The 25,133-nt window shown below is 37.2% G+C and overlaps 1 protein-coding gene across 1 annotated transcript; it reads left to right on the forward strand.

The window, feature by feature from the left end:
• The first annotated feature begins 1,433 nt into the window (after window positions 1-1,433).
• Window positions 1,434-25,133, forward strand: LOC122056268 (hydroxycinnamoyltransferase-like). The gene is made up of 3 exons (XM_042618142.1): window positions 1,434-1,454; window positions 3,212-3,654; window positions 23,990-25,133. The coding sequence occupies exons 2-3, from the start codon at window positions 3,244-3,246 to the stop codon at window positions 24,905-24,907; spliced, it is 1,329 nt and encodes a 442-aa protein (XP_042474076.1). The 5' UTR covers window positions 1,434-1,454; window positions 3,212-3,243; the 3' UTR covers window positions 24,908-25,133.

A 25,133-nucleotide genomic window follows, 5' to 3' on the forward strand; every position in this document is an offset into this window, starting at 1 on the left:
TTTTTTATGTGTCTTTTCAGGGAACTTTGAGAAGCATGCACGCCTTGAGAAACGTGCATGCACACCCCTAGAGCCCTATATAAGGAGTCCCAAGCTTCAACGGAGGTAGGCAAGATTACTGTTTCTATTGTTACTATGCTTCTGTTGCTCCGCCTCTTTGCTTCCTTACTTCCACATCGCCGGTGATTGATTTGAGCGTCGGAGGGCCATCGTCGGGGAGCTCCTCCCTGGCTCGGCACTGACACTGCTGTGGTTGCAGGTTCGCCTTACTTGGAGTCCGCACATGGTCAACAAGAGCACCACATCTTCCAGCATCCATCGTCTCGACTCTCGTACAGGATCAACGACCATATCCACCATACACTAAATCATGACGGTATGGTGGTTAAGGTATGGAGTATTGCCACATGAGGTCTTAGGGTCGAAACTCGACTTGTCCGAGCATGCCCCCCCAATGCCTTGCCACTTGTACTAATGGCTAATAGCCACCCGTGATTTACCTCCTCAATATTAGCCTAGGAATGAGTTGGTGGGGGCGTTAAGGTGAGCAAATTATCTTTTACCACATGATAAAATTAAGGGACCGACATAACCGAGGTAAATGTCTCTCTCATGCACCAGTAACTATTCTAAAGGCTAGTAACTATTCATGATTTATCTCTTTCATATTGATCATGAGACGGGTTGATAACCTCATTGCATCACAGAAAATAATTGGGACAAAATTATTAGGAATCTAAGAAGAGTAGATAAAGAAGTCAACCAAATAAAATAAATCGAATGTATAATTCTAGAATTGTTTATAATTTATTTTTTCAATGCCGTTTTGAGAGAATTATATCCCTTGTTGTGAGAATGTTTTACAAAATCGAAGTACATAGCTGGCCTTTGTAGACATGTATTTGTACAGTTTGGATTTTAGAACCTTTTCAAAAAAAAAAAAAAAAAAAAAAGTTATTGGTGTCGTTCAATCATTTACTAAAATATATATATATATATTTTGGCAAACTGCAAAATAAGTTTCTTTTTAAAAATTTCTGAAATGTTATAGCACTTAGTGGAATAGAAATATTAATTTTTTTCATAATTCTAATTTAATATTCTGCAGGCTTTTAAAACAATAAATTTTAAATTGATTTTATTTTAGAAGTAAAAATAATCACCACATATTAAATGATTTTCTCATATCAAATATAAATGGTTTCTAAACACGTTTATGTAATAGAAGCATGTTTAAAATTACAAAGTTGTAAAAGTTTATTATAAATAAACTAAGACTTTAGAATGTTTTGACTAATTTTAAAGCATGCCGAACCAAAAATTTTCTGTATTTTTTTTTTTTTTTTGGTATTTAAGGGTCCCTTGATCCGCTCTGAAACTCACCTCGCTTCGTTGAGCTGTTTGAATTGATCCGCTTTAGCTTTATCTTCCTCCTCACCTTCTGCAGGGCACAGGTGATTTTTGCCCTTTAATCGTGTTGGTTTGGAAATTTTTTTGTTCTTCTTCTTCTTGTTTTAGGGAGAATGGATCTACTGTTTGCTTTTTCAGGTCGTATCGTCTGTTCTTAGCATAAGATTTGTTTTTTTCCCCAAGGAACGAATGGGGTTTCAGCTTAAATTTACGGCAATTTATCAACGGACATACGTAAAGTTTTAAATTTATCAAAAGACATATACTACTTTAACATTTATCAAAGAACACATCATTTTAAGTGGATTTACTATTTTATCTTTATGACAAATTTGACTTTTTTTCTTTTTTCTATTGTTTCTCACTCTCTATTCTATTTATTTTTTTTTATACATGCAACTAATCTAATTTTTCCTATCCGCTCTTCTATTTCCTCTTTTTTTTTTTTTCCATAAGTGCATGCATAACATAGGATATCAAGCCCACAACGTTTAGAGTTTCATTGATTTTTTAATAACATTAGAATCATATCAGACCTAATATATAAATCTCTTTTTTTTTCCCTTTTTTCTGTTATTAGACCTGATATCTCACATATCAGGTCCACATTGGGCCTGATATGAAGAGATACGTGGGCCTGATATCTCTTCATATCAGACCTAATAACAAAAAAAAAAAGAAAAAAGACAAAAAAAAAAGAAATAAAGAGATATTTAGATTTTTCAAAACCTCTGGTCTACCACTAGGAATGTTGAAAATAATAATGGAAAGCATATTTGTACTCCTAAAATTTTAGAAATCCACAGGATCTGAAATGATTGCAATCTGAGGTCTCTAGGTCGATCAGTGAGTTTCGGTCAAAACTCAAAACTCACTGATGGATCTAGAGAGCTCTGATTGCACCCATTTCAGTTCTTGTGGATTTTTCTTATTGCAAGAAGTTCAAATATGTTCTCCATTGTTATTTTCGGCATTTCTAGTGGTGAACCAGAGGTTTTGAAAAACCTAAAATGTTTGGGGCTTGTTTTGCTGATTCTTTCTTATTATATTTTTAACATCTTTTAGAAGTTGAAATAAATAATAGGTAGCATATTTAAACTCCTTGCAATATCAGAAATCTACAGAAACTGAAATGGGTGCAATCAGAGCTCTCTAGGTTCATCAGTGGATTTTGACCGAAACTCATTAATCGACCTAGATGCCTCAGATTGCAGCAATTTCAGGTCCTGTAGATTTTTAAAATTGCAATGAGTTCAAATAAGATCTCCATTATTATTTTTGACATTCCTAGTAGTAGACCAAAGATTTTGAAAAACTTACATAGAAGAGAGAGTGAGAAACGATAGTAAAAAGAAAAAAAAATCAGATTTGTCAAAAGGATAAAATAGAAAATCCACTTAAAATGATGTGTTTTTTTGATAAATGTCAAAATAGCAAACGTCTTTTACGTGGGTCCTTTGATAAATTATTGTAAATTCTAGGCTGCGGAAGTGAGATTTTGTTCTACCATTCTCTTTTGCTGATTGGACGATGGTCCTGTAGGTTTATATATGTTTCCCGCCCTTTGTATTCGTTCTTTTTTTTGGCAAAATTTAGCTTAATTTTATTTTTTATCAAAGATAAAAAATTGGTTTTTCGTCGGCATTCGTCTCCGGATCTTGCGTCGGAATCGAGGAATTGTGCTTCTTGTGGATAAAGTAAAGGGAGATTAGTTTGCGTGTTGATGTGTATGTTCTTGGTGGTGATCACTGAACGGTTCTGACTGACATGACGATCCGGTCTCCCTTTTGGGTATTCGTAGAAGGCGCGTGAAGAGAAATCTTGATTGTAGCCATGGTGATGATCAACGTGCGGCGATCGACGATGGTGAGACCGGCGGAGCCGACGCCGCAGCGAAGGCTGTGGAACTCCAACCTGGATCTGGTGGTGCCGCGGTTGCACACGCCGGTCGTGTACTTCTACCGTCCGGTTGGATCGGCGAACTTCTTTGACGCGGAGATGATGCGCGACGCGTTGGCCCGAGCGCTGGTGCCCTTCTACCCCATGGCTGGGCGGTTGGCCCGTGATGAGGACGGACGGATTGAGATCGATTGCAACGGCGAGGGGGTTCTGTTTGTGGAGGCGGATGCCGAGGCGACGGTGGATGACTTCGGCGACTTCGCACCCACCATGGAGCTGAAGCAGCTCATCCCAAAGGTAGACTATACCGAAGACATCTCCGCCTTCCCGCTGTTGGTCGTCCAGGTACTTACCGCATTCTGCTGAATTCTTTTAATTTACCTTCAAGTTGTTATTTTTTTGTGACACCTTATGATCCAATTTTTGTTATAGTCTCCGTTGCTAATATCCTCCTAAATTTCCTGTTGATACTTTGTAGCTAGCTTTATTTTTTTTTTAGAAAAAAAAATTAAATCTATCCTTCAAAGTTATTTCTTAAAATTTAGTCGTATGTTAACCATTATTCAATGTATTATTCATGTTGCATTTTAGTCTCACATAGGATGATTTCAGTGCAATATTGTAACATCGTGTTGCAATCCGTGTGCCTCATTCTACTTTAAGAGTTTATTTTTTAGTCCTCCTACACTTGAAGAAAGCTTCTTTAACTCTAAATACAAACCTATAGTAATTCTAAAATATAATAAGTATCTCGGCTAAGATTATACCTTCTTATACCAAAATAAATATTGTGCATGAATGAGCGCATCTGTTCTTTGCGACATTCTACTAAGATTCATTTCATAAATTTCTAACATTCATATTAAATATTGTTCACAAGATATTTAATATTGAAATTGCTCTCTCCATGTATGCACAAATATATCTTGATTAAATTTAGAGTTGAATTTGGATTGACACAGTTGAAATTGAAAAACATTTATTGTAAAGGATATGAATAGAACTAAATTAACCCAACTATAACATCACTTCACGCGTTGGCCTCTATGACCATAGCATGATAAGCACCACGGAGGCGATGGCACCGGCGATCATGATGCGTTTCATCCTCTTTTGAGCCTTTTTGGTTGTCCGTCACTCCAACACAAACCCAAACTCCTGGAATACAGACATGGTTGCGGCCTTCGTCGATTGACTCAAGTTTTATTTGCTCTTTATTTGCCTCTGTGCAAATTGGTACGTTTCATCAATTAGAGAATTTGTTTAGAAAAAACCAAAGGCGGAGAGCAATTTAAGGATTTACTGTATTAGGTGGTCAATGACGATGCCAAGATTCTTAATTTCTCATAATTAGCAATCCAATTTCTTAATCAATTGTAGGAATCGAATGTTCTATAAGAAGTCATTGTTGTAAGGAATTGATGTAGAAGACATCCATGTGTTGGTGGAAGTGAAGTTAATGAGAGTGAAGTTGTAGGCATCCATGGAGTTCATGAGGCTGAAGTTGGGCCACTTTACCCACTCGATGTTGCTAGCACCGGCACCATAGTTTCTGGAACTCGTCGTAGTAGAGCGTGCAGAGCGCAAAGGCACCACTCCACTCTAGCCACTCCATAGGATCCACCGCATCGTTTATGAAGGAATGCATGACCACCGTGCACATGTAGGCTTTCCACGGGGGTGCCGCGCACCGTGCAGTTGTGGATGGTGATCCCTGTGGACTGTTCGGCATGGTGCAGCCTTGTGTTGTGACGACATTAGATTGATCGTGGAGAGGGAGGCACGTGTAGAGGTTGCAATTCTGGAAGATGGTGGCAGCATTGCCGAAAATGAAGTCGACGCTGCCGTTGACATCACAATCACGGTAGAACTGACAAAGAGTGTCCTAGTAACCGAGGAAGCTGCAGCGGTAGAAAATGCAAAGGTCGGCGCTATTCCACACCATGACCTTGTTGGTTAGTCCTAGGAAGATTGTACCGGTTCCACTATACAAAAATTTTGTACAAGTGTCGAACCTTTCCTAATAACCTATTGGGTTCTTTAGAAGTTAAATTAGGAATCGCAAACGGAACTTAACATTATTGATTCCAAATTTAACTTATCTGTTCTTAATGGTTTAGACTTGGATCGCAAGCGGAACTTAACACTATTGATCCAAATCCACCTACGTTATAAATTCCATTAAATATTAATTTCCAAATTGGCTTCCAGGACTGCATGGCGAGGCACATGGTCTTCTTGGGTATGAGAGCATCCACCACCGCCTAGACAAAGCCTTTCAAGGAAAGTTAATATTTAATTTCCTTATATAACTCTAGATTTAACCAAAAAGAACAATCGAATCACAAATTTGAAAAACAAAAAAAAACACAGACTCGAATAATAAATTCGAAAAACTAGAATCTAATGTCTCTTGTGTTTGAAATTCTCACAAAGAAAAATAACTAGCATGATGCGGAAGAAAATTACTAGTGATACATTCTCTTTGTATGCTAAAAACCTCGAGATCTTCTACCGTATTCCTCGCCTCCTCTTGGACGTCGTGTGGGCGACGATCCCCCAAGATGAATACCACCAAAAGCCTTCTTCTCCTTTTAGTATTCGGCCACCACCACCACCAAGAACCAAAAGAGAGCAAGGGGAAAGGAGAGGGAGAGAGGGCCGACCACAATGAGGAGTTCCACTAAGGGAATAAAAATTGATATCTCATGAGGCCTCCCCTCCCCTTCTTTTATATTATTTGCCCAAGGAAAATAAGGAAAGACTTTTTACAAAAATTAAAATCTTCCTCCTGTTTTTCCTTTTCCTCTTTTATTTTTCCTTTTCTTTCCTCTTGATTGAATCAATCACTAAATCATTGATTTATTGATTTGAATCATAGATGATTAGATGCTTTTAATGGCCGACCCCTTGCTTAGACACCAAGCAAGGGTGGCCAACCATATCATCATCAAGAGAATAAATTTTATAAAATTTTATAAAAAAAAGAAATCCTTTTATAAAATTTTACAAGCTCTCTTTCTTTTTGTGGATGTTAAAAAAGGAAAGTTTTAAAAATTAAAACCAAATTTTAAAATTTAAAACATCTCATCTATAAATTTTCTTTTTTAAAATAGAAAATTTTTAAATTTAAAACTTCTCTTCCTTTTTTCTTAAAACCATGAGGATGATTAAAAAAAGGAAAGTTTTAAAACTTTTAAACTTTCTTTTAAACCATGTGGCCTAATTCAAATAAGGAAAGTTTTATATTTTAAAATCTCTCTTTTAAAACTTGTAGTTTTCTTAAAAAAGAAGATTTTAAAAATTCAAAACACCCCTCCTATTTGAATTTATTATGGTCGACCCCTCTTTACTTGGACACCAAGCAAAGGGCCAACCCCTTTGAGAAGGTTATGGCCAACCCTTATGGCTTGGTCACCAAGCCATGGGCCGACCCCTTATTGGACACCAAGAAGGGCTTACATTGGATGGACTTGAGGCTTTAATGAGGCTACGACAGGGACCTAGAGAAGAAATTGGTTTTGGCCTTCCGACGAGCTTGATTATCCCGTGTTCGCCCCGAACACACAACTCAAGTTCATCAATAATAACTCATTCCACTAGAGAGTTATTATTGTACTACCGCACCAATCCCAAATTACATTATGGACTCCTTCTTATCATGAGTGTGTTAGTCTCTCTGTGTTTAAGATAACGAATGTCCACTAATTAAGTAAGTTACTGACAACTCACTTAATTAATATCTAGCTCCAAGAGTAGTACCACTCAACTTCATTGTCATGTCGGACTAAGTCCACCGCAGGGTTTAACATGACAATCCTTATGAGCTCCTCTTAGGGACATTCTCAACCTAGATAACTAGGACACAGATTCCTTCTATAATCAACAAGACACACTATAAGTAATATCATTTCCCAACTTATCGAGCTTATTGATTTATCGAGCTAAATATCACCCATTGATAAGTCAAAGAAATAAATACTAAATATATGTACTTGTTATTATATTAGTATTAAGAGCACACACTTCCATAATAACTAAGGTCTTGTTCTTTTATTAAGTCAGTATAAAAAGAACTTGCCTTAAATGATTCTGCTCAATACACTCGGAGTGTACTAGTGTAATTTATTAGTCAAGATAAACTAATACCTAATTACACTACGACTATTTTAATGATTTATTCCTTTCTATCTTAGTCATGAGCTACTGTTTATAATTTATAAGGAATTGATAACATGATCTTCTGTGTGTGACACCACACACCATGTTATCTACAATATAAATTAATTGAGCAACTACACTTAGCATATAAATGTAAGTTTTTGAGCAATGTGATTCTTATTTCTAAATATATGTTTATACAAAAAACTAGACTTTTATTATACATTCCAACAATCTCCCACTTATACTAAAAGACTATGCTGTCATATATCCTGTCATACATCTGATTCCCAAACCTTCAACATGTCCATCAAAAGCTCTTGCCTTAAGAGCCTTAGTGAAAAGATCCAGGTCATCATCTGATGCAATCTAGGCGACAACAACTTTTTCTCGTTATACGATATCTCGTATTGGGTGGTACTTGCGCTCTATTGTGTTTATTTGCCTTATGGACTTATGGTTTCTTCGAGTTTGCTACTGTACCACTATTATTATAATAATTTTGGGCAAACCAGAAATCATTTCTAAGTCCATCATGAAGTTTCTAAGCATTCATCTTCTATGGCTGCCTTACAGGCTGTCACATACTCAGCTTCTATGGTGGAGTCCGGAAAAACACCTACGCTTAACACTCCTCCATAATTATGGCTTCACTTCCTAAAGTAAACACAAAACTCCGAGGTCGACTTACTATTGTCCCTATCTGATTGGAAATCTGAATCAATGTAACCCACTGGGAGCAAATCGTCTGCTTCGTAAACTAGCATATAATCTCTAGTCGCACTAAGGTACTTTTTAATATACGCTTTACGACAGTCTAGTGTCCCGGTCCTGAGTTACTTCGATATCTGCTAACTATGCCCTGAGCAAAACAGATATCTGGTCTCGTTCTCAACATAGCATCATTAGGCTTTCGACAGCCGAAACATAAGGAACTGCCTTTACGTCCTATATCTCCTTTGATATCTTCAGAGACATCTTTTTAGATAAAGATACTCCATGCCTAAAAGGTAGAATACCTTTCTTGAAGTCTTGTATGCTATAATGAACTAGGATTGTATCGATTTATGAAGCTCGAGATAAGCACAACATTCTTTTCTTGTGATCCCTTATTACTTCGATCCCAAGAATATGTGCATTCTCCCAAGTCCTTTATATCGAATTTGTTTGGACAACCATACCCTTACTTGCGACAACACTTTGATATTGTTTCCAACTACTAAAATTGTTATCTACGTATAGTACAAGAAATACCACCACGTTTCCATCACACTTCTTGTATACACAAGACTCATCTGGTTATTAAATAAATCCATAGGTCTGGATTACTTTATTAAACCGGATGTTCCAAGACCTTGAAGCTTTGCTTCAGTCCATAGACTGTTTGAGCTGCACACAAGATGCTCTTTGCCCTTTGCAATGGAATCTTCTGGTTGCTTTATATGGATATTTTCTTCAAGACTTCCATTAAGGAAAGTTGTCTTGACATCCACTTGCCAAATCTCATAGTCCATATGAGTAACAATAGATAAAAGAATCCGGATAGACTTAAGCATACCGATGAAAAAAGTTTCCTTTTTCAACAAGTCTTGCTTTGAAAGTTTCTACCTTCCCGTCTATCCCTCTTTTCCTATTGTAGACTTATTTTTACCCAATGACTTTTACACCATTTGGTGATTTTATAAGCTCTCATACTCTATTAGAATACATATATTCTAATTCTGTATTCATTGCTCTTTGCAAAGACGCTGCATCTTTATCTTGGAGCGCTTCATCATATGTCCAGGGATTAGGTTCATGTCCACCAGGGATCAAGTCTAAAGACTCTCCCAAAACATGAATCTTTTTAGTTGCCTAACAACCCTCCCACTATGACGAGACGCTTTCTGCAATTGTATATCATTTGTGATACGTGTTACAATTTCTTGTGATATTTCATCTTGTACAGTTGGTACTAGATTAGACATGTCCTTTAATTTCTTTAAGAATAATTTTTACTCATGTGCTTGTGGTTCATAGTATAGTCCTCTTCTAAAATCAGGCATTGGTACTAACAATGACCTTCTGATTCTAAGGACTATAAACTTCCTTTCATTTCTCTAGAATAACCCACAAACAAGTGAACTCCTATCCAACTTATCAGTGTCTCTCATATGCTAGACTACCCCAAATCTGAATATGTTTCAGACTAGGCTTACGCCCATTATGTAATTCTATGGGAGTAGAGAGTTCTGACTTAGAAGGTACTATGTTCACTTCCGTTTCCAATGTATATCCTTAAAACGAATTTTGGTAATACTGAATAACTCATCATTGATCTAACTATTTCTATAAGAGTCCAATTCCTACGTTCTACTACACCATTCTATTGGGGTGTACCAGGTGCAGTTAGTTGGGATTGAATCCTGACTTCTGATAAGCGACTCCTAAACTATCCTAAGAAGTGCTCGTCACTACGATCTCACCGTAGTGTCTTAATACTTTTACTTTGACGTTTCTCCACATCAGCCTCGTACTCTTTGAACTAATCAAAGCACTTAGACTTGCGGCGCATCAAGTAAATGTATCTGTATCTCAAATAGTTGTATATAAAATAGACGAAATATTCGAAACTACCTCTTGTCTGGATAGTCATAGGACCACACAAATCAGAATGAACCAATTCCAACACATCTTCGACTCTATACCCCTTAGATTTAAAAGCTTCTTGGTTATTTTTCCTTCCAAGTAAGACCCACAGGTTGGAAAGATTTCCACTACCAATTAACCCAAGAGTTCATTGGTTATTATCCTTTGAATCCTACTCAAGGTAACCTAGCCTTAGACTGCCAAAGATGTGATTGATTCATTTCCGAAGGTTGCTTTCTCTTAAAGTTAGAAGATGTGTTATTAATTTCTATTTATTGCATCGTGGGAGTTATTGGATTTATAAATTGTCAATTAACGTACCAGAATAGATATCTTTCCTATTTTCTCGATAACAACTTTGTTATCAAAATAGACACAATATCTATTCTTTAATAGTTTAGAAATTGAAATCAGGTTCTTTCTAAACTTAGTACGTAAAGACAATTTCTGAAAATCCATATTTTATTCCTATCAAAGGATAAACTTCTCCCACTGCAACAGCTACTACTTTTACAGCAGTGCCCATGTAGACGGTATTTTCCCTTCATATAGTTGTCGGGTTTCCTGGAACTCCTGCAATGAATTGCAGACATGATCAGTGGCTCCTGTATCTACACACCAGGTACCGGTAGATAACACCACTAATCATGTATCAACTAATGAATAAAATACATCTATATTATTCTCAGTTCTAAGAGGACAGTCTACCTTAATGTCCAAGTCCTATTTCCAATCATTATAATTAGGACTACTAAGTCTATTCTATAGTATAACAATTAGAGAATTGACAAACACATGAAATCCTAAGAATCATAAAATTATTTGGTCAAGACCTAACACCTTAAAATCCTCGTGAATTTTGTATGCCATGATAGTGTGGACGTATACAAAATCAAAGAGAAGATTTTATCCATTAATTTTATTATCTTGTCAACCTAACTTTATGACAAATAAAATTAATAGTTGGTCTTACTTTGATTAAATATTTGGTCAAAACTTTGAATTTAAAATAAGATTAATTTCTCAAATAATATTATTTAAATTCACCAACACCTCAAACACCGGGAATTATGCATGCCACGTTAGTGTGGACGTATACAAATTCAAGCATTCGTATGAGGAGGGTCTTACCCATTAATTATCTTGTCAACCTTAAATTACCTCAAACACCATGAATTTTGTATGCCACGTTAGTGTGGACGTATACAAATTCAATTGTTTGTAAGAGGAGGTATTACCCATTTTATTTTGTCAACCTAACTTTATGACAAATAAAATTACCTCAAACACCGTGAATTTTGTATGCCACGTTAGTGTGGACGTATATAAATTCAAACATTTGTAAGAGGGGGGTTTACCTAGCTTTATGATAAATTAATAGTTGGTATTCCTTTGGTCACGCAAAACAATAGCAGTGACTCCATTGGGGAGGATACTATTGAATGCGTCTAAGTGTATACCATTTCTTGATACTTAGTCCATTAAATAGAATTGTGCCCCTTCAGTTGGAGAAGATCACACACTCCTAAATAATTTCCTATAACCATCCATGAAGGAAGTTTAATCTAGTGATCCGCAACAAATCCATCCATTGTGGAGGGAGGCATTCAGAGCCAACACGCAAGCTTGTTGCATCTCTTACGAACTAGTAATGGAGACCGTGGAATTTATTTAAAAATCCCTCTCCCACTTAGTTATTTAAAGTGAGAAATTTTAACCTATGCTAGCATACATCACATGCACACACACATCACAGTAAATAAAAGCAATAAATATGGAAATTAATTTTTCAACTATTATGGCCTTTTCTATCACTGTCCTCCGCGTACTCCAACCCTAGTTGATGTCATCTTTAGCTACCGCCATCGAGTCGAGTCGTCGCATCTATCTTTCTTCTTATTCCGCTGCGCCTTTGGTCCTCCAATAGCACCACGCCTCGTAAGGATACGATCCGCGATAAAAATAGAATTTTACATATATCGATCCTATATTCCACGAAAGAATGTACATGTAATCTAGATCGAAAAGAAAATTCTAAAATCCTAGGGCTAATACAACTCCTACTGTATTAGTTACATACAATCATGCACACACAAAAATAATTTCCTTGACATGTCCAAGGGTCCAATCACACACAACATCTATAAGCCATAAAAGTTGGAGCCTGCAACCAAAGAGTTAGCACATCCTACTATTATCCTGCCTAAATTATGTATGACATGTGCATAATTTATTTGAAAATCAAACACATAGAGGTAAACCCTAGCTCTGATACTAATTGTTGGTTAGTCCTAGGAAGATTGTACCAGCTCCATTGTATAAAAATTTTGTACAAGTGTCGAACCTTTCCTAATAACCTATTGTGTTCTTTAGAAGTTAAATTAGGAATCGCAAACGGAACTTAACATTATTGATTCCAAATTTAACTTATCTATTCTTAATGGTTAAGACTTGGATCGTAAGCGGAACTTAACACTATTGATCCAAATCCACCTACGTTATAGATTCCATTAAATATTAATTTCCAAAATAGGCTTTCAGGACTGCATGGCGAGGCACATGACCTTCTTGGGTATGGGAGCATCCACCACCGCCTAGACAAAACCTTTAAGGAAAGCTAATATTTAATTTCCTTATATAACTCTAAGTTTAACCAAAAAGAACAATCGAATCATAAATTCGAAAAACAAAAAAAAACACAAACTCGAATAACAAATTCGAAAAACTAGAATCTAATGCCTCTTGTGTTTGGAATTCTTACAAAGAAAAATAAATAGCATGATGCGGAAGAAAATTACTAGTTATACCTTCTCTTTGTATGCTAATAATCTCGAGATCTTCTGTCGTATTCCTCGCCTCCTCTTGGACGTCGTGTGGGCGACGATCCCCCAAGATGAACACCACCCAAAAGCCTTCTTCTCCTTCTAGTATTCGGCCACCACCACCACCAAGAACCAAAAGAGAGCAAGGGGAAAGGAGAGGGAGAGAGGGCCGGCCACAATGAGGAGTTCCACTAAGGGAATAAGAATTGATATCTCACGGGGCCTCCCCTCCCCTTCTTTTATATTATTTGCCCAAGGCAAATAATGAAAGACTTTTTACAAAAATTAAAATCTTCCTCTTGTTTTTCCTTTTTCCCTTTTATTTTTCCTTTTCTTTCCTCTTGATTGAATCAATCACTAAATCATTGATTTATTGATTTAAATCATAGATGATTAGATGCTTTTAATGGCCGGCCCCTTGCTTGGACACCAAGCAAGGGTGGTCGACCACATCATCAGCAAGAGAAATAATTTTTATAAAATTTTATAAAAGAAAAAAATCCTCTTATAAAATTTTAAAAGCTCTCTTTCCTTTTGTGGATGTTAAAAAAGAAAAGTTTTAAAAATTAAAACCTATTTTAAAATTTAAAACATCTCTTCTATAAATTTCCTTTTTTAATATAGAAAATTTTCAAATTTAAAACTTCTCTTCCTTTTTCTTAAAACCATGAGGATGGTTTAAAAAGGAAAGTTTTAAAACTTTTAAAATTTCTTTTAAACCATGTGGCCTAATTCAAATAAGGAAAGTTTTATATTTTAAAATCTCTCTTTTAAAACTTGTAGTTTTCTACAAAGAGAAGATTTTAAAAATTCAAAACACCCCTCCTATTTGAATTTATTATGGCCGACCCCTCTTTGCTTGGACACCAAGCAAAGGGCCAACCCCTTTGAGAAGGTTATGGCCGACCCCTATGGCTTGGTCACCAAGCCATGGGTCGGCCCATTCTTGGACACCAAGAAGGGCTTTCATTGGATGGACTTGAGGCTTTAATGAGGCTACGACAGGGACCTAGAGGAGAAATTGGTTTTGGCCTTCCGACGAGCTTGAGTATCCCGTGTTCGCCCCGAACACACAACTCAAGTTCATCAATAATAACTCATTCCACTAGAGAGTTATTATTGTACTACCGCACCAATCCCAAATTACATTATGTGCTCCTTCTTATCATGAGTGTATTAGTCTCCCTGTGTTTAAGATAACGAATGTCCACTAATTAAGTAAGTTACTGACAACTCACTTAATTAATATCTAGCTCCAAGAGTAATACCACTCAACTTCATTGTCATGTCGGACTAAGTCCACTTGCAAGGTTTAACATGACAATCCTTATGAGCTCCTCTTAGGGACATTCTCAACCTAGATAACTAGGACACAGATTCCTTCTATAATCAACAACACACATTATAAGTTATATCATTTCCCAACTTATTGAGCTTATTGATTTATCGAGCTAAATCTCACCCTTTGATAAGTCAAAGAAATAAATACTAAATATATGTGCTTGTTATTATATTAGTATTAAGAGCACACACTTCCATAATAACTAAGGTCTTATTCTTTTATTAAGTCAGTATAAAAAGAACTTACCTTAAATGGTCCTGCTCAATACACTCAGAGTGTACTACTGTAATTTATTAGTCAAGATAAACTAATACCTAATTACACTACGACTATTTCAATGGTTTGTTCCTTTCCATCTTAGTCGTGAGTTATTGTTTATAATTTATAAGAATTGATAACATGATCTTCTGTGTGTAACACCACACACCATGTTATCTACAATATAAATTAATTGAACAACTATACTTAGCATATAAATGTAGGTTTTTGACCAATGTGATTCTTATTTCTAAATATATGTTTATACAAAAAGCTAGGCTTTTAGTATACAATCCAACAAACCTTCCTTATGTTTCTTTCATTTTGTCTTCCATCGCTAGAGATTCTTTTCCCATCTTTTCTTTCCTTTGTCCTTTCTTTTCCCTCCCTATAGGGATTTATTTCTTTCCTTCCACAATCCACACCTCCGAGTAAACAGAGCATTAGGGTTGCAATGATCCTATTTATACATCCCTATCTACATGGTATTTGAGATAAAAATAAATACCAAGTAAAACCTAAAAACCTCTTAACTCAATGTCTTCGGCATGGGACACGGGCATGCCGACTTTCCAGAATGGGGCACACTCATGCTTGGGCATGCCGACTTTCCAAAATGGGCATGACTAGTCGTTCTTGAATGTATGCTTGTGCCAGGCGTGCTACCTTTCTAGAATGGGGCACACCCATTCCGTGCCCCTAGGCATGCCCATGTCGTCAGATTCGGACACGACCAGGTCATTTTCGGTGGCATGGTCATGCCACTTGATCACCAGATATGAATCATCCCTATAATTTTCACCTTGGAGAGTATCCACCCCTTTGGAGAACCACGAGTGAACTCCACCTGGAACACTAAGTCTAAGCGGCCTCCCTCTAGCAACTAGAGAAATGGATCAAGTTCAAGCAATGCTTGAACTTCTATGTGGTAACTGCTTTGCCAACATATTTGCAACGTTTTCAGAAGTGTGGACCTTCTCAAGTAGTATTTCCCTTGAAGAAATCAGCTCCCTGATCTTGCGAAACCTCACATTAATGTGCTTGCTCTTCGCATGATATAGTTGATTTTCACCATATAGATAATACTATGGCTATCACTATATGACTTGACTCCACCTTGTTGAACACCCAGTTCTCTGACCAACCTTTTAAGCCACAATGCTTCATTGCATGCACTAGTTATTGTCATGTACTCTAACTCGGTAGTGGACAATGCAACTATAAGTTGTATTGTGGACTTCCAACAAAACTGAAGAATTACCTTGTTGTCTACTGAACTCGATCCCATAATCTATAGTATTCCTCAAGTTTCTAAAAATTCACTTGACCATATCCCAATGTTGTCGACCAGGATTTGAAAGAAATTTGTTCACCATACTAACAGCTTGTGCCAAATCAGGTCTTGTGCAAACCATGGCATATATTAGACAACCAACTGTACTGCATAGGAACCTTTGACATGTCTTGGATCTCTTTATCCATCCTTGGTCATTCTGTAAGAGATAATTTGAAATGATGTGCTAGAGGTGTACTTACAAACTTAGCATTACCCATGTTGAATATGTTAAATACCTTCTCAACATAGCTTTGCTGAGATAGCCATAATCTTCTAGAGACTCTGTCTCTATGTATCTCTGCACTAAGAATCTTCTTGGCTGCACCCAAATCCTTCATGTTAAATTCCTTATTTAGTAGGTTCTTTAATTTAATGACCTCCTTCATCCTCTTCGCGTCAGCATGTCATCCACATATAATAACAAGAAAATGAGTGAATCATCATCAAGATTCCTCATGTAAATGTAGCAGTCATACTCACATATTGTGTACCACTGTCATGGATATTGCTTTAACCCATAAAATGACTTCTTCAATTTACTGACCAAGTGCTCTTCCCCAGGCTGACTAAAACCTTGTAGTTGGAACATGTAAATCTGCTCCCCCAAATCACCATCAAGAAATACCGTCTTCACATCTATTTGCTCCAACTGCAAATCATTATGTGCTACCAAGGACAACACCACCCTGATAGATGTATGTATAACCACCGAAGAAAATATCTCATAATAGTCAATCCTGAGTAACCCTTCGCGACTAGCTGTGCCTTAAATTTCTCCTCCTTTTCTAAATAGGCTTCTTTCTTCTTGTACACCCACTTGCATCTTATAACCCTCTTCCCTTCAAGAAACTCCACCAGATTTCATGTTTGATTTCTTATGCAATGACCTCTATCTCCTCCACCATGGCACCCATCCACTTGTCCTTTTCTGAGCTATGTACTGCCTCCTAAAAAGTAGTATGATCTCCGCTGCTAGTGATGAGTGCATAAGAAACCAAGTCCTCAAAACCATACCTCAATGGTGGCTTGATTGTACGTTTGGTCTTGTCTCCAGCTATAATCTATTGCTCCATGTCCTTTGAGCTATCACCATTAGAATCATGGGTTTCTAACTCCACCTTTACAACATTCACGCTATTGTTGTTTTTCGGTATTTGTTTCTCTTCTCCCTGAGTACGTTGTAACATGACTCTTTTATCAAATACCATTTCTCTGCTAATCATCACCTTATTTGCCTTCGGATCTCAAAACTTGAAGCCTTGTAGCTCTTTCTAATAACCCTTACCTTCTTTGCTACTTTGTCATCTAGTGCTGCCCTTAGTGATCAATTGATCAAGAAGCACGCCATACTTACTGCCTCTGCTCAGAAGTTCTTCGCAAGCCCTGCATTCAACTTAAGACATCGAGCTTTCTCGATTATATCCTATTCATCTTTTCCGCTACACCGTTTTGTTGTTTTGTCTTGCGAGGTGTCTCTTGATTCTATGTTGCTCATAAAATTCTTAGAACTTTGAATCTGTGTATTTAGTACCATTTTCCAACCTAAGGTATTTGATCTTTCTTCCCGTCTGTTCTGTACTTCAGTTTTTCATAATTTTAACATTGAGAAAGTTTTCGTGAGTAATCGTTGATGAAACTCATAAAATATACCTATGCCTTCACTGTGCACTAGTGGTACCAAACACATGCTATTTAGGAAATCGATGTTCATGCTTACCAAGTATGAGCTGATCTATTTTGTTTCTATTTAGAGTTGATTATTAATGGGATTTATTTTTTGATAGGCGAAGTAGGTTTTCCCTTTTCAGGTGTCAGAATTATTTCTGTATATATTTAATTTATCTGAAACCTAGTCCTCTGGGCCTAGAACTTTTCTCTTAGTGACAATTTTTTTTTTAAACTTACTAAGTTAAGGATTTGTCTGGTTTTATGTGCTAGAAAAATTTAATTTACTTGTTCAATTGATGAATAAGGGCATTGGTCGTTTGTTGCATTACAAGGGAAACAACGCTCTTTATGTTGGGGTTAATTGGACAGTGGTGGTTTCCGCATCACTGGTAAGAATATTTGAACAAGATTTCTTTCGAGAATAATACGAACTATATAATCTTCATTTACTTTTTCTCAAATGCCTTTTATTTTGGCTTACAATCACTTGAAGATTGAATCCCCTTAAATAGACTTTTCAAGAATCATCTAGAGAACTCATTTACTCTACTCCTTTTCCCCATACTTATTTACTTCTTTTTCTTTCCCATGCTACCGACCTCCATTACTAAGTGCTAAGACCAAGATTACTAATTACAGTATTTAATACCCCCTCTTAATTTGTAATCTTGAGAAAGTCTTTAAACAAGATGAGTTTCTCCAAGTTTACGGGCTTTGTAAGAACATCAGCGGGCTGATCCTGTGTCGGGATAAACTCCAAAGCGATCTCCTTCTTTAATACCATTTCTCTGATAAAATGGTGACACAATTCAATGTGCTTTGACCTTGCATGAAACACCGGGTTCTTTGTCATAGCAATGACTGATTGATTATCACAGAAAACTGTTGTTGGATGAACAACCTTCTGCTGTAATTCTATTAATAACTTTCTTAACCATACTGCTTCACGAATAGCTTCATTTGCTGCAATATATTCTGCTTCGGCAGATGATAATGCTACAGTAGATTGTTTCTTCGAACTCCAAGAGATGGGTTTTGTGCCAAGACAAAATAAATATCCTGTAGTACTTCTTCGATCATCAATGCTTCCTGCCCAATCACTATCAACATATCCCACAAGGTTACTATTTTCTTCCTTTGTATATTTCAATCCAATATTCTTTGTACCTTGAAGATAACGTAAGACTCGCTTCGCTGCTGCAAAATGAGTCTTGGTAGGATTGCTCATGAACCTCGATAACAAACTCACACTCTGAACAATGTCCATCCTTGTGTGGGTCAGATAAATCAATGACCCAATGAGGCTTCTATAAATCTTCGAGTCAAACTTCTCAGCACCATCATATTGTTGCAGTTTCTCATTAAGAGCCATAGGAGTTGCTACAACTTTGGCCTTCTCCATGTGAAATTTCTTTAATATATCATCAACGTACTTTTCTTGAGAAATAAAAATTTCTCCTTTGCTTTGCCTCACCTGAAAACCAAGAAAATATTTCATTAATCCAAGATCCGTCATCTCGAATTCATCCATCATCGCCTTTTTGAATTCTTCCAATAACGCTTTGCTGGTACTAGTGTAGATGAGATCATCCACGTAGAGACATGCTACTAGAAAATCAGCATCACATTTCTTCACATAGAGAGACGGTTCTACTGAACTTTTTGCAAACTCATTCTTTTGCAAATATGAATCAATCCTGAAATTCCATGCTCTCGGCGCTTGCTTCAATCCATAAAGAGCTTTGTGCAGTCTATAAACTTTGCTTTCTTCTCCTTTAACAACGAACCCTTGTGGTTGTTGAGCATAAACCTCTTCTTCTAGTACTCCATTGAGAAAGACCGACTTCACATCGAGTTGGAACACTTCAAGTTCCATTTGTGCAGCAAGTGCTAGCACACTTCGAATAGTTTCCATTCTGGCTACAGGAGCGAATGTTTCTGTAAAATCAACGTCGGGCTGTTGTGAGTAACCCTTTGCTACGAGACGAGCTTTGTGCTTTTGCACACCTCCATCTTCATTGAACTTTGTTTTGAATACCCACTTTAAGCCTATTGCTTCTTTTCCTTTGGGAAGATTTACCAAGGACCACGTATCATTCCTTTCAATGCTCAACATCTCTTCTTTCATTGCATTTCTCCACTGCTCTTCCTTTGTTGCCTCTTCAAAATTCTGTGGCTCAAAAGTAGCAAGTGCAAGGTTAGCTTGCTCATAAATATCAGTCAAGGAGCGATACCTCTTTGGTGGCGTTTCATCTTCAGAAATTTCATTCTCAGAATTTGTTCCTGAGGAACCAGCTGCTGTTGAATTGGTGGGATTTAAGGAAGGCACTACCACTGGTGCTTCTAGATAAGAAAATGTTGGATGAGACTGAGAAGTCTCGTTCTCCCACTTCCATGCTGCATTCTCATTAAAAATAACATCACGTGAAATCACAAGCTTATTAGTTTTTGGATCAATCAAACGATAACCTTTTGATTCATTGCTGTAACCAATAAAGACCAACTTCTCACTCTTCTCATCAAACTTCTCCTTCTGCTTTGTTGAGAGTGCATATGCTACACATCCGAAGACTTTCAAGTGATCAACTACAGGCTTCCTCTTATACCATGCTTCATAAGGCGTCATGTTTTGAACGGCTTTTGTCGGGGATCGGTTGAGGATGTAAGTTGTCGTGTTCACAGCTTCGGCCCATAATGATTTGGAAGACCCTTGCCTTTAAGCATACTTCGAGCCATCTCCACAATAGTCCTATTCTTCCTCTCAGCAACGCCATTCTGCTGAGGTGTATACTTCACAGTAAGTTGTCGATGTATGCCCTGCTGCTTGCAATAATCAAGAAACGGTTTGTAGATAAATTCTCCTCCGCGGTCTGTCCTCAACGTCTTTATTTGAAATCCGCTTTGTTTCTCTGCACTTGCTTTGAAACTCATAAAAATAGGGAAAGCCTCCGATTTCTTTTCAAGAAAATATACCCAAATCATACGAGTATAATCATCGACAAATAAAAGAAAATATCTCTTGTTACCAATTGTCGGAGTTTGCGTTGGACCACATATGTCAGCATGCACCAACTCAAGAGGGGCTTTTGCCCTCCAAGAGGTTTTCGGAAAAGGAAAACGATGTTGTTTTCCATACACGCATCCTTCACAGAATCCTGTTTTTGTAGGTTGGATTCTTGGAAGACCAGTAACCATATTCTTCTCTTCCAACAACATTAGACCCTTGTGATTTAAGTGCCCATATCGTAGATGCCATAACTGAGCTTCATCAGTAATTTCACTCTTCAATGCAACATTAATACACGAATTCATCTTCAATGGAAATAGGTTATTCGTTGTCATCTTTACTACAGCGATCCTTTTCTCATTCTTGTCAACGATCTCACATTGACCATCGGCAAAGGTAATCTTATAACCTTTCTTCATCATTTGTCCTATGCTCAAAAGATTTTGAGTGATACCTGGAGAATAAACCACATCATTAATTTGCTTTTCTTCACCATTTGCGGCTTTTATGGCAACGACTCCTTTTCCTTCAATCTTCAATTTTTTGCTGTCTCCAAGCTCCAACAGAGAGTTGTAGCTATTGTCGATCTCCACAAAATGTTCCTTATTTCCTGTCACATGATTGCTACAGCCACTATCCAAAAACCACACTTCATTCATATCTTCTACTGTATTGAAACAAGAGTAGAATACTTGCTTCGATTCATTTTCTTTTGAAAAATTTACCGTACTTTGCGAACTTTGTTGTTGCTGCTGCTTATTTTTGTAATAGCAATCCCTTTCTGAATGATTGGGAATCTTTCATCTCCTACACCTGAAATGACAGTCTTTTGACTCATGTCCAGCTTTCTTACAAACATAGCAATTACCTTTTATATTCCCAGATCTGTTCCAGAATTGGTCATCTCTGCGGAACTGGCTTCCTGCACGTCCTCTGCCTCTTCCTCGAGAACGGCCTCCACGTCCATAGGACTCTCTATTATTCTCAGCACGATCCTTCTGCTCTTGCTTCTTTTCTGAAATATTTAATTTTGTTTGAAAAGCTTGTTCAACAGGAGTTGAGTACTTACTTACTCTTCTTTCATGTGCCTCAAGAGAACCCATCAGCTCATACACAGAAAGTTCTCTCAGATTCTTTGTTTCTTCAATCACAGCAACTACGTGCTCAAACTTCTGTGGTAAGCTTCTTAGTACTTTCTCTACAACCTTCTTATCGGGAACTTCATCACCGCAACACTTGATTTGATTCATAATTTCAACAACTTTTGAGAAGAAATCTTTTATTGTTTCAGACTCTTTCATAGCCAAGTTGTCAAAATCCCTCCATAATCCTTGCAACTTGATGGAAATAACTTTCTCCGAGCCTTGAAACTCCTTCTTCAAGACACTCCATGCTTCTTTCGCCTTTTTAAGACCATAAAGCCTTGGGTAAATTGTCTTGCTTACGGATTGCTGCAAGATCCGCAACGCCATCGCATCCTTCATCACGTTCTCCTTCGCCGCCATCTCTATCATGATTTCCTTTACCGCCTTCCCTTTTTCTTCAGATGTCGTGGCTTCTCCTTCATCGCTTGATGAGTTGTCGTCTTCGTTTATGATACTCCACAAATCTTGTGAGAGAAAGATTGTCTCCATTTGAGAACTCCAATAATCATAGTGCTCTCCATCAAAGATCGGATTTTGGCTTGGCGAATAGGTAAAAAACATGCTGCTGGAAGATGTAGCCATGATCTGCTATGCTCTGATACCAAAATTTGTTGGGGTTAATTGGACAGTGGTGGTTTCCGCATCACTGGTAAGAATATTTGAACAAGATTTCTTTCGAGAATAATACGAACTATATAATCTTCATTTACTTTTTCTCAAATGCCTTTTATTTTGGCTTACAATCACTTGAAGATTGAATCCCCTTAAATAGACTTTTCAAGAATCATCTAGAGAACTCATTTACTCTACTCCTTTTCCCCATACTTATTTACTTCTTTTTCTTTCCCATGCTACCGACCTCCATTACTAAGTGCTAAGACCAAGATTACTAATTACAATATTTAATACTTTATTCCTTTGCTTTCGCATGTACAGGAAATTTTACTTTTGATAGTTGCTATGCATAGCTAAGTGATGTAGGTATGTCTGGATACAAACTTCGCTTGCCACACATGATCTATGATAGCCTTAAAACAAAATACAACATCAAATCTAACTAAAATGCATACCTCAAAAGTAAACAATATACCTTAACTGCCCGAATGACACTTGCATTTGGAGGTCCAAGAAGTCTAGAAAGTGAGTGCAAATCGTGAATAGGTAAATAAGAAAGTTTTACATAAATTTAATATTAATTAATAGATCAAGAGAAAAAAAGATCAATGAAAATTTTCATTATATTTTTTAAAGATCTCATTTATGATCTTTCATTTTAATATAGATAGTCCATTATTATTTGCATTTCTCTTATTTATCATCAATTAAAGTCAACAACTATTCTTTTTATTTATTACCCGTTTTATCTCAAAATAATACACTTTTAATTATCATCTGTTAATGATCACCAATAAATATATCATCATTAAATTTATCATCGATAAATCCATTTAGAAGTGAATCACTTGACTAGTGTAATAATGCTTATATGAGCTAAAGCCATCACCGGTAGTATACAATGATATAGTGTCATCATGCAAATAGAAACTAACTATTGGTGACATCATGCTACCACAATTTGATGTGGTCGGTTGAGTATTCTAATAAAAGGCTAGGTTTGAAGTTTTCACTTTTTATAATTTATATTCATTTCTATTTCACTTTGAATGTTTTTTACACCATTTATTTCACCTTGGATTCACATTTTTAGTAGTTAGTTTAAGGGACTAATCTATGTTATCACTTGGTAGATTAGCAGCTTGTCCAGACATAGGATTATAACATCAGAAAGCTACATAAACATCAACAACATATAACATGTAAAGGAAAGAAGTTTAAAGATAGACAATTAACATAAGAAGAGTAATCGAAGTATCAATTTTAAAGTTTTGAAAACAAACTTATCTCATGTTACAGCATATCCTTGCACCTAGGCGGTGAAACAAAGTCTAGACATGTTTTATGCAGCACTTGACACAATTGAAAGGGATTAAAGTTACCAAGAAGTGTTTTGTGTTCGTTTAATTTGATTTTTTTTTTCTCAAAATTTTTTCCAAGTTTTTGGGTGTTTCTCAATTTTTTATTTTTTCTGAAATGAAATAGAATATTTAATTGTGGAAGATGTAAGCTGTAAGTATATGTATGAAACTTGGTTAATGGAGCTAGAAAAACTCAAAAATTGACCTTAGCCTGAATTTATGTCATAGTACTTTGTGTTTGTGTTTATTTACTTTTTAATGATTAATTTGCCAACTTATAATTCCATTAATTTGTATCGATAATCATGACTTATGTGTCTATATATTGTTTATGCAGGTTACACACTTCAAGTGCGGTGGTGCAGCTTTGGGTGTTGGTCTGCAACATTATGCAGCTGATGGCTTCTCTGGCCTTTACTTCCTCAACTCTTGGTCTGATGTTGCCCGTGGCATTGGCATCACTATCCAACCATTCATCGATCGAACCCTCCTCCGTGCTCGTGACCCACCCAACCCCTCTTTTACTCACATTGAATACCTGCCTCCTCCTTCCATGAAGGACTCTCTCCCTTCAAACACCATGCCCCCAACCATTAACTCAGCCAAAAGCTCAAGCTCCACCACCGCTGTCAACATCTTCAAGCTCACCCGAGAACAGGTTGACCTCCTCAAAGCTAAAGCTCCCCCAGGTGGTAACTACAGCACATATGTCCTCCTTGCTGCTCATGTATGGAGGTGTACATGCATAGCGCGTGACCTCCAACCAGACCAGATGACCAAGATGTACATTGCAACTGATGGTCGGCAGAGAATGCAACCACCACTTCCACAAGGCTACTTTGGGAATGTGATATTCTCAGCAACACCCATTGCACCAGCGGGGGAGGTGGCCTCTTCGGAGGGTGGTCCTTCCCCAGCAGCCAAGACAATTCTGGAGACTTTGTCGAGGATGGATGCCAGCTACTTGCAATCAGCATTGGACTACCTAGAGATGCAGCCAGATTTGGGGGCTCTGGTCAGGGGTGCTCGCACATTCAGTTGTCCAAACATCGGGATCACTAGTTGGGTGCGTCTACCAATCCATGATGCCGACTTCGGTTGGGGTCGCCCAATTTTCATGGGTCCAGGTGGCATCCCTTATGAGGGTCTGTCATTTGTCCTGCCAAGCCCCACTGGGGATGGTAGCCTCTCATTAGCCATCTCCTTGCAGGCCGACCACATGCTAAAGTTCCAGAAGCTCATCTATGATATCTAAACCTACGAGATTGTTGTGGTAGTGGGAGCAAAACTTGAACTGTTTTTTGTTTTCCTCAGATGGAAGTTCCGAAGGTGTCTGTGTTGTTCTGCCATACTTGAAGGTTGTCATTCATCACATGAAATACTGAAGCAAATTGTTACCTTGTTTATCATTTATATACTATTTATTTCAGGGTTTAAGAACACTACTTGTTGCCTAAATAATTTTAACTTATTTGGACCTT

This window comes from Zingiber officinale, chromosome 3B (assembly GCF_018446385.1).
Source record: "Zingiber officinale cultivar Zhangliang chromosome 3B, Zo_v1.1, whole genome shotgun sequence".
Lineage (NCBI taxonomy): Eukaryota > Viridiplantae > Streptophyta > Magnoliopsida > Zingiberales > Zingiberaceae > Zingiber > Zingiber officinale.

Bases quoted from the DNA above. Each gene is read 5' to 3' on its own strand.
- LOC122056268 (XM_042618142.1), top strand. From the start codon at position 3,244: ATGGTGATGATCAACGTGCGGCGATCGACGATGGTGAGACCGGCGGAG. The intron at 3,655-23,989 runs GTACTTACCGCA...TTGTTTATGCAG, and splicing joins TCCCGCTGTTGGTCGTCCAG to GTTACACACTTCAAGTGCGG.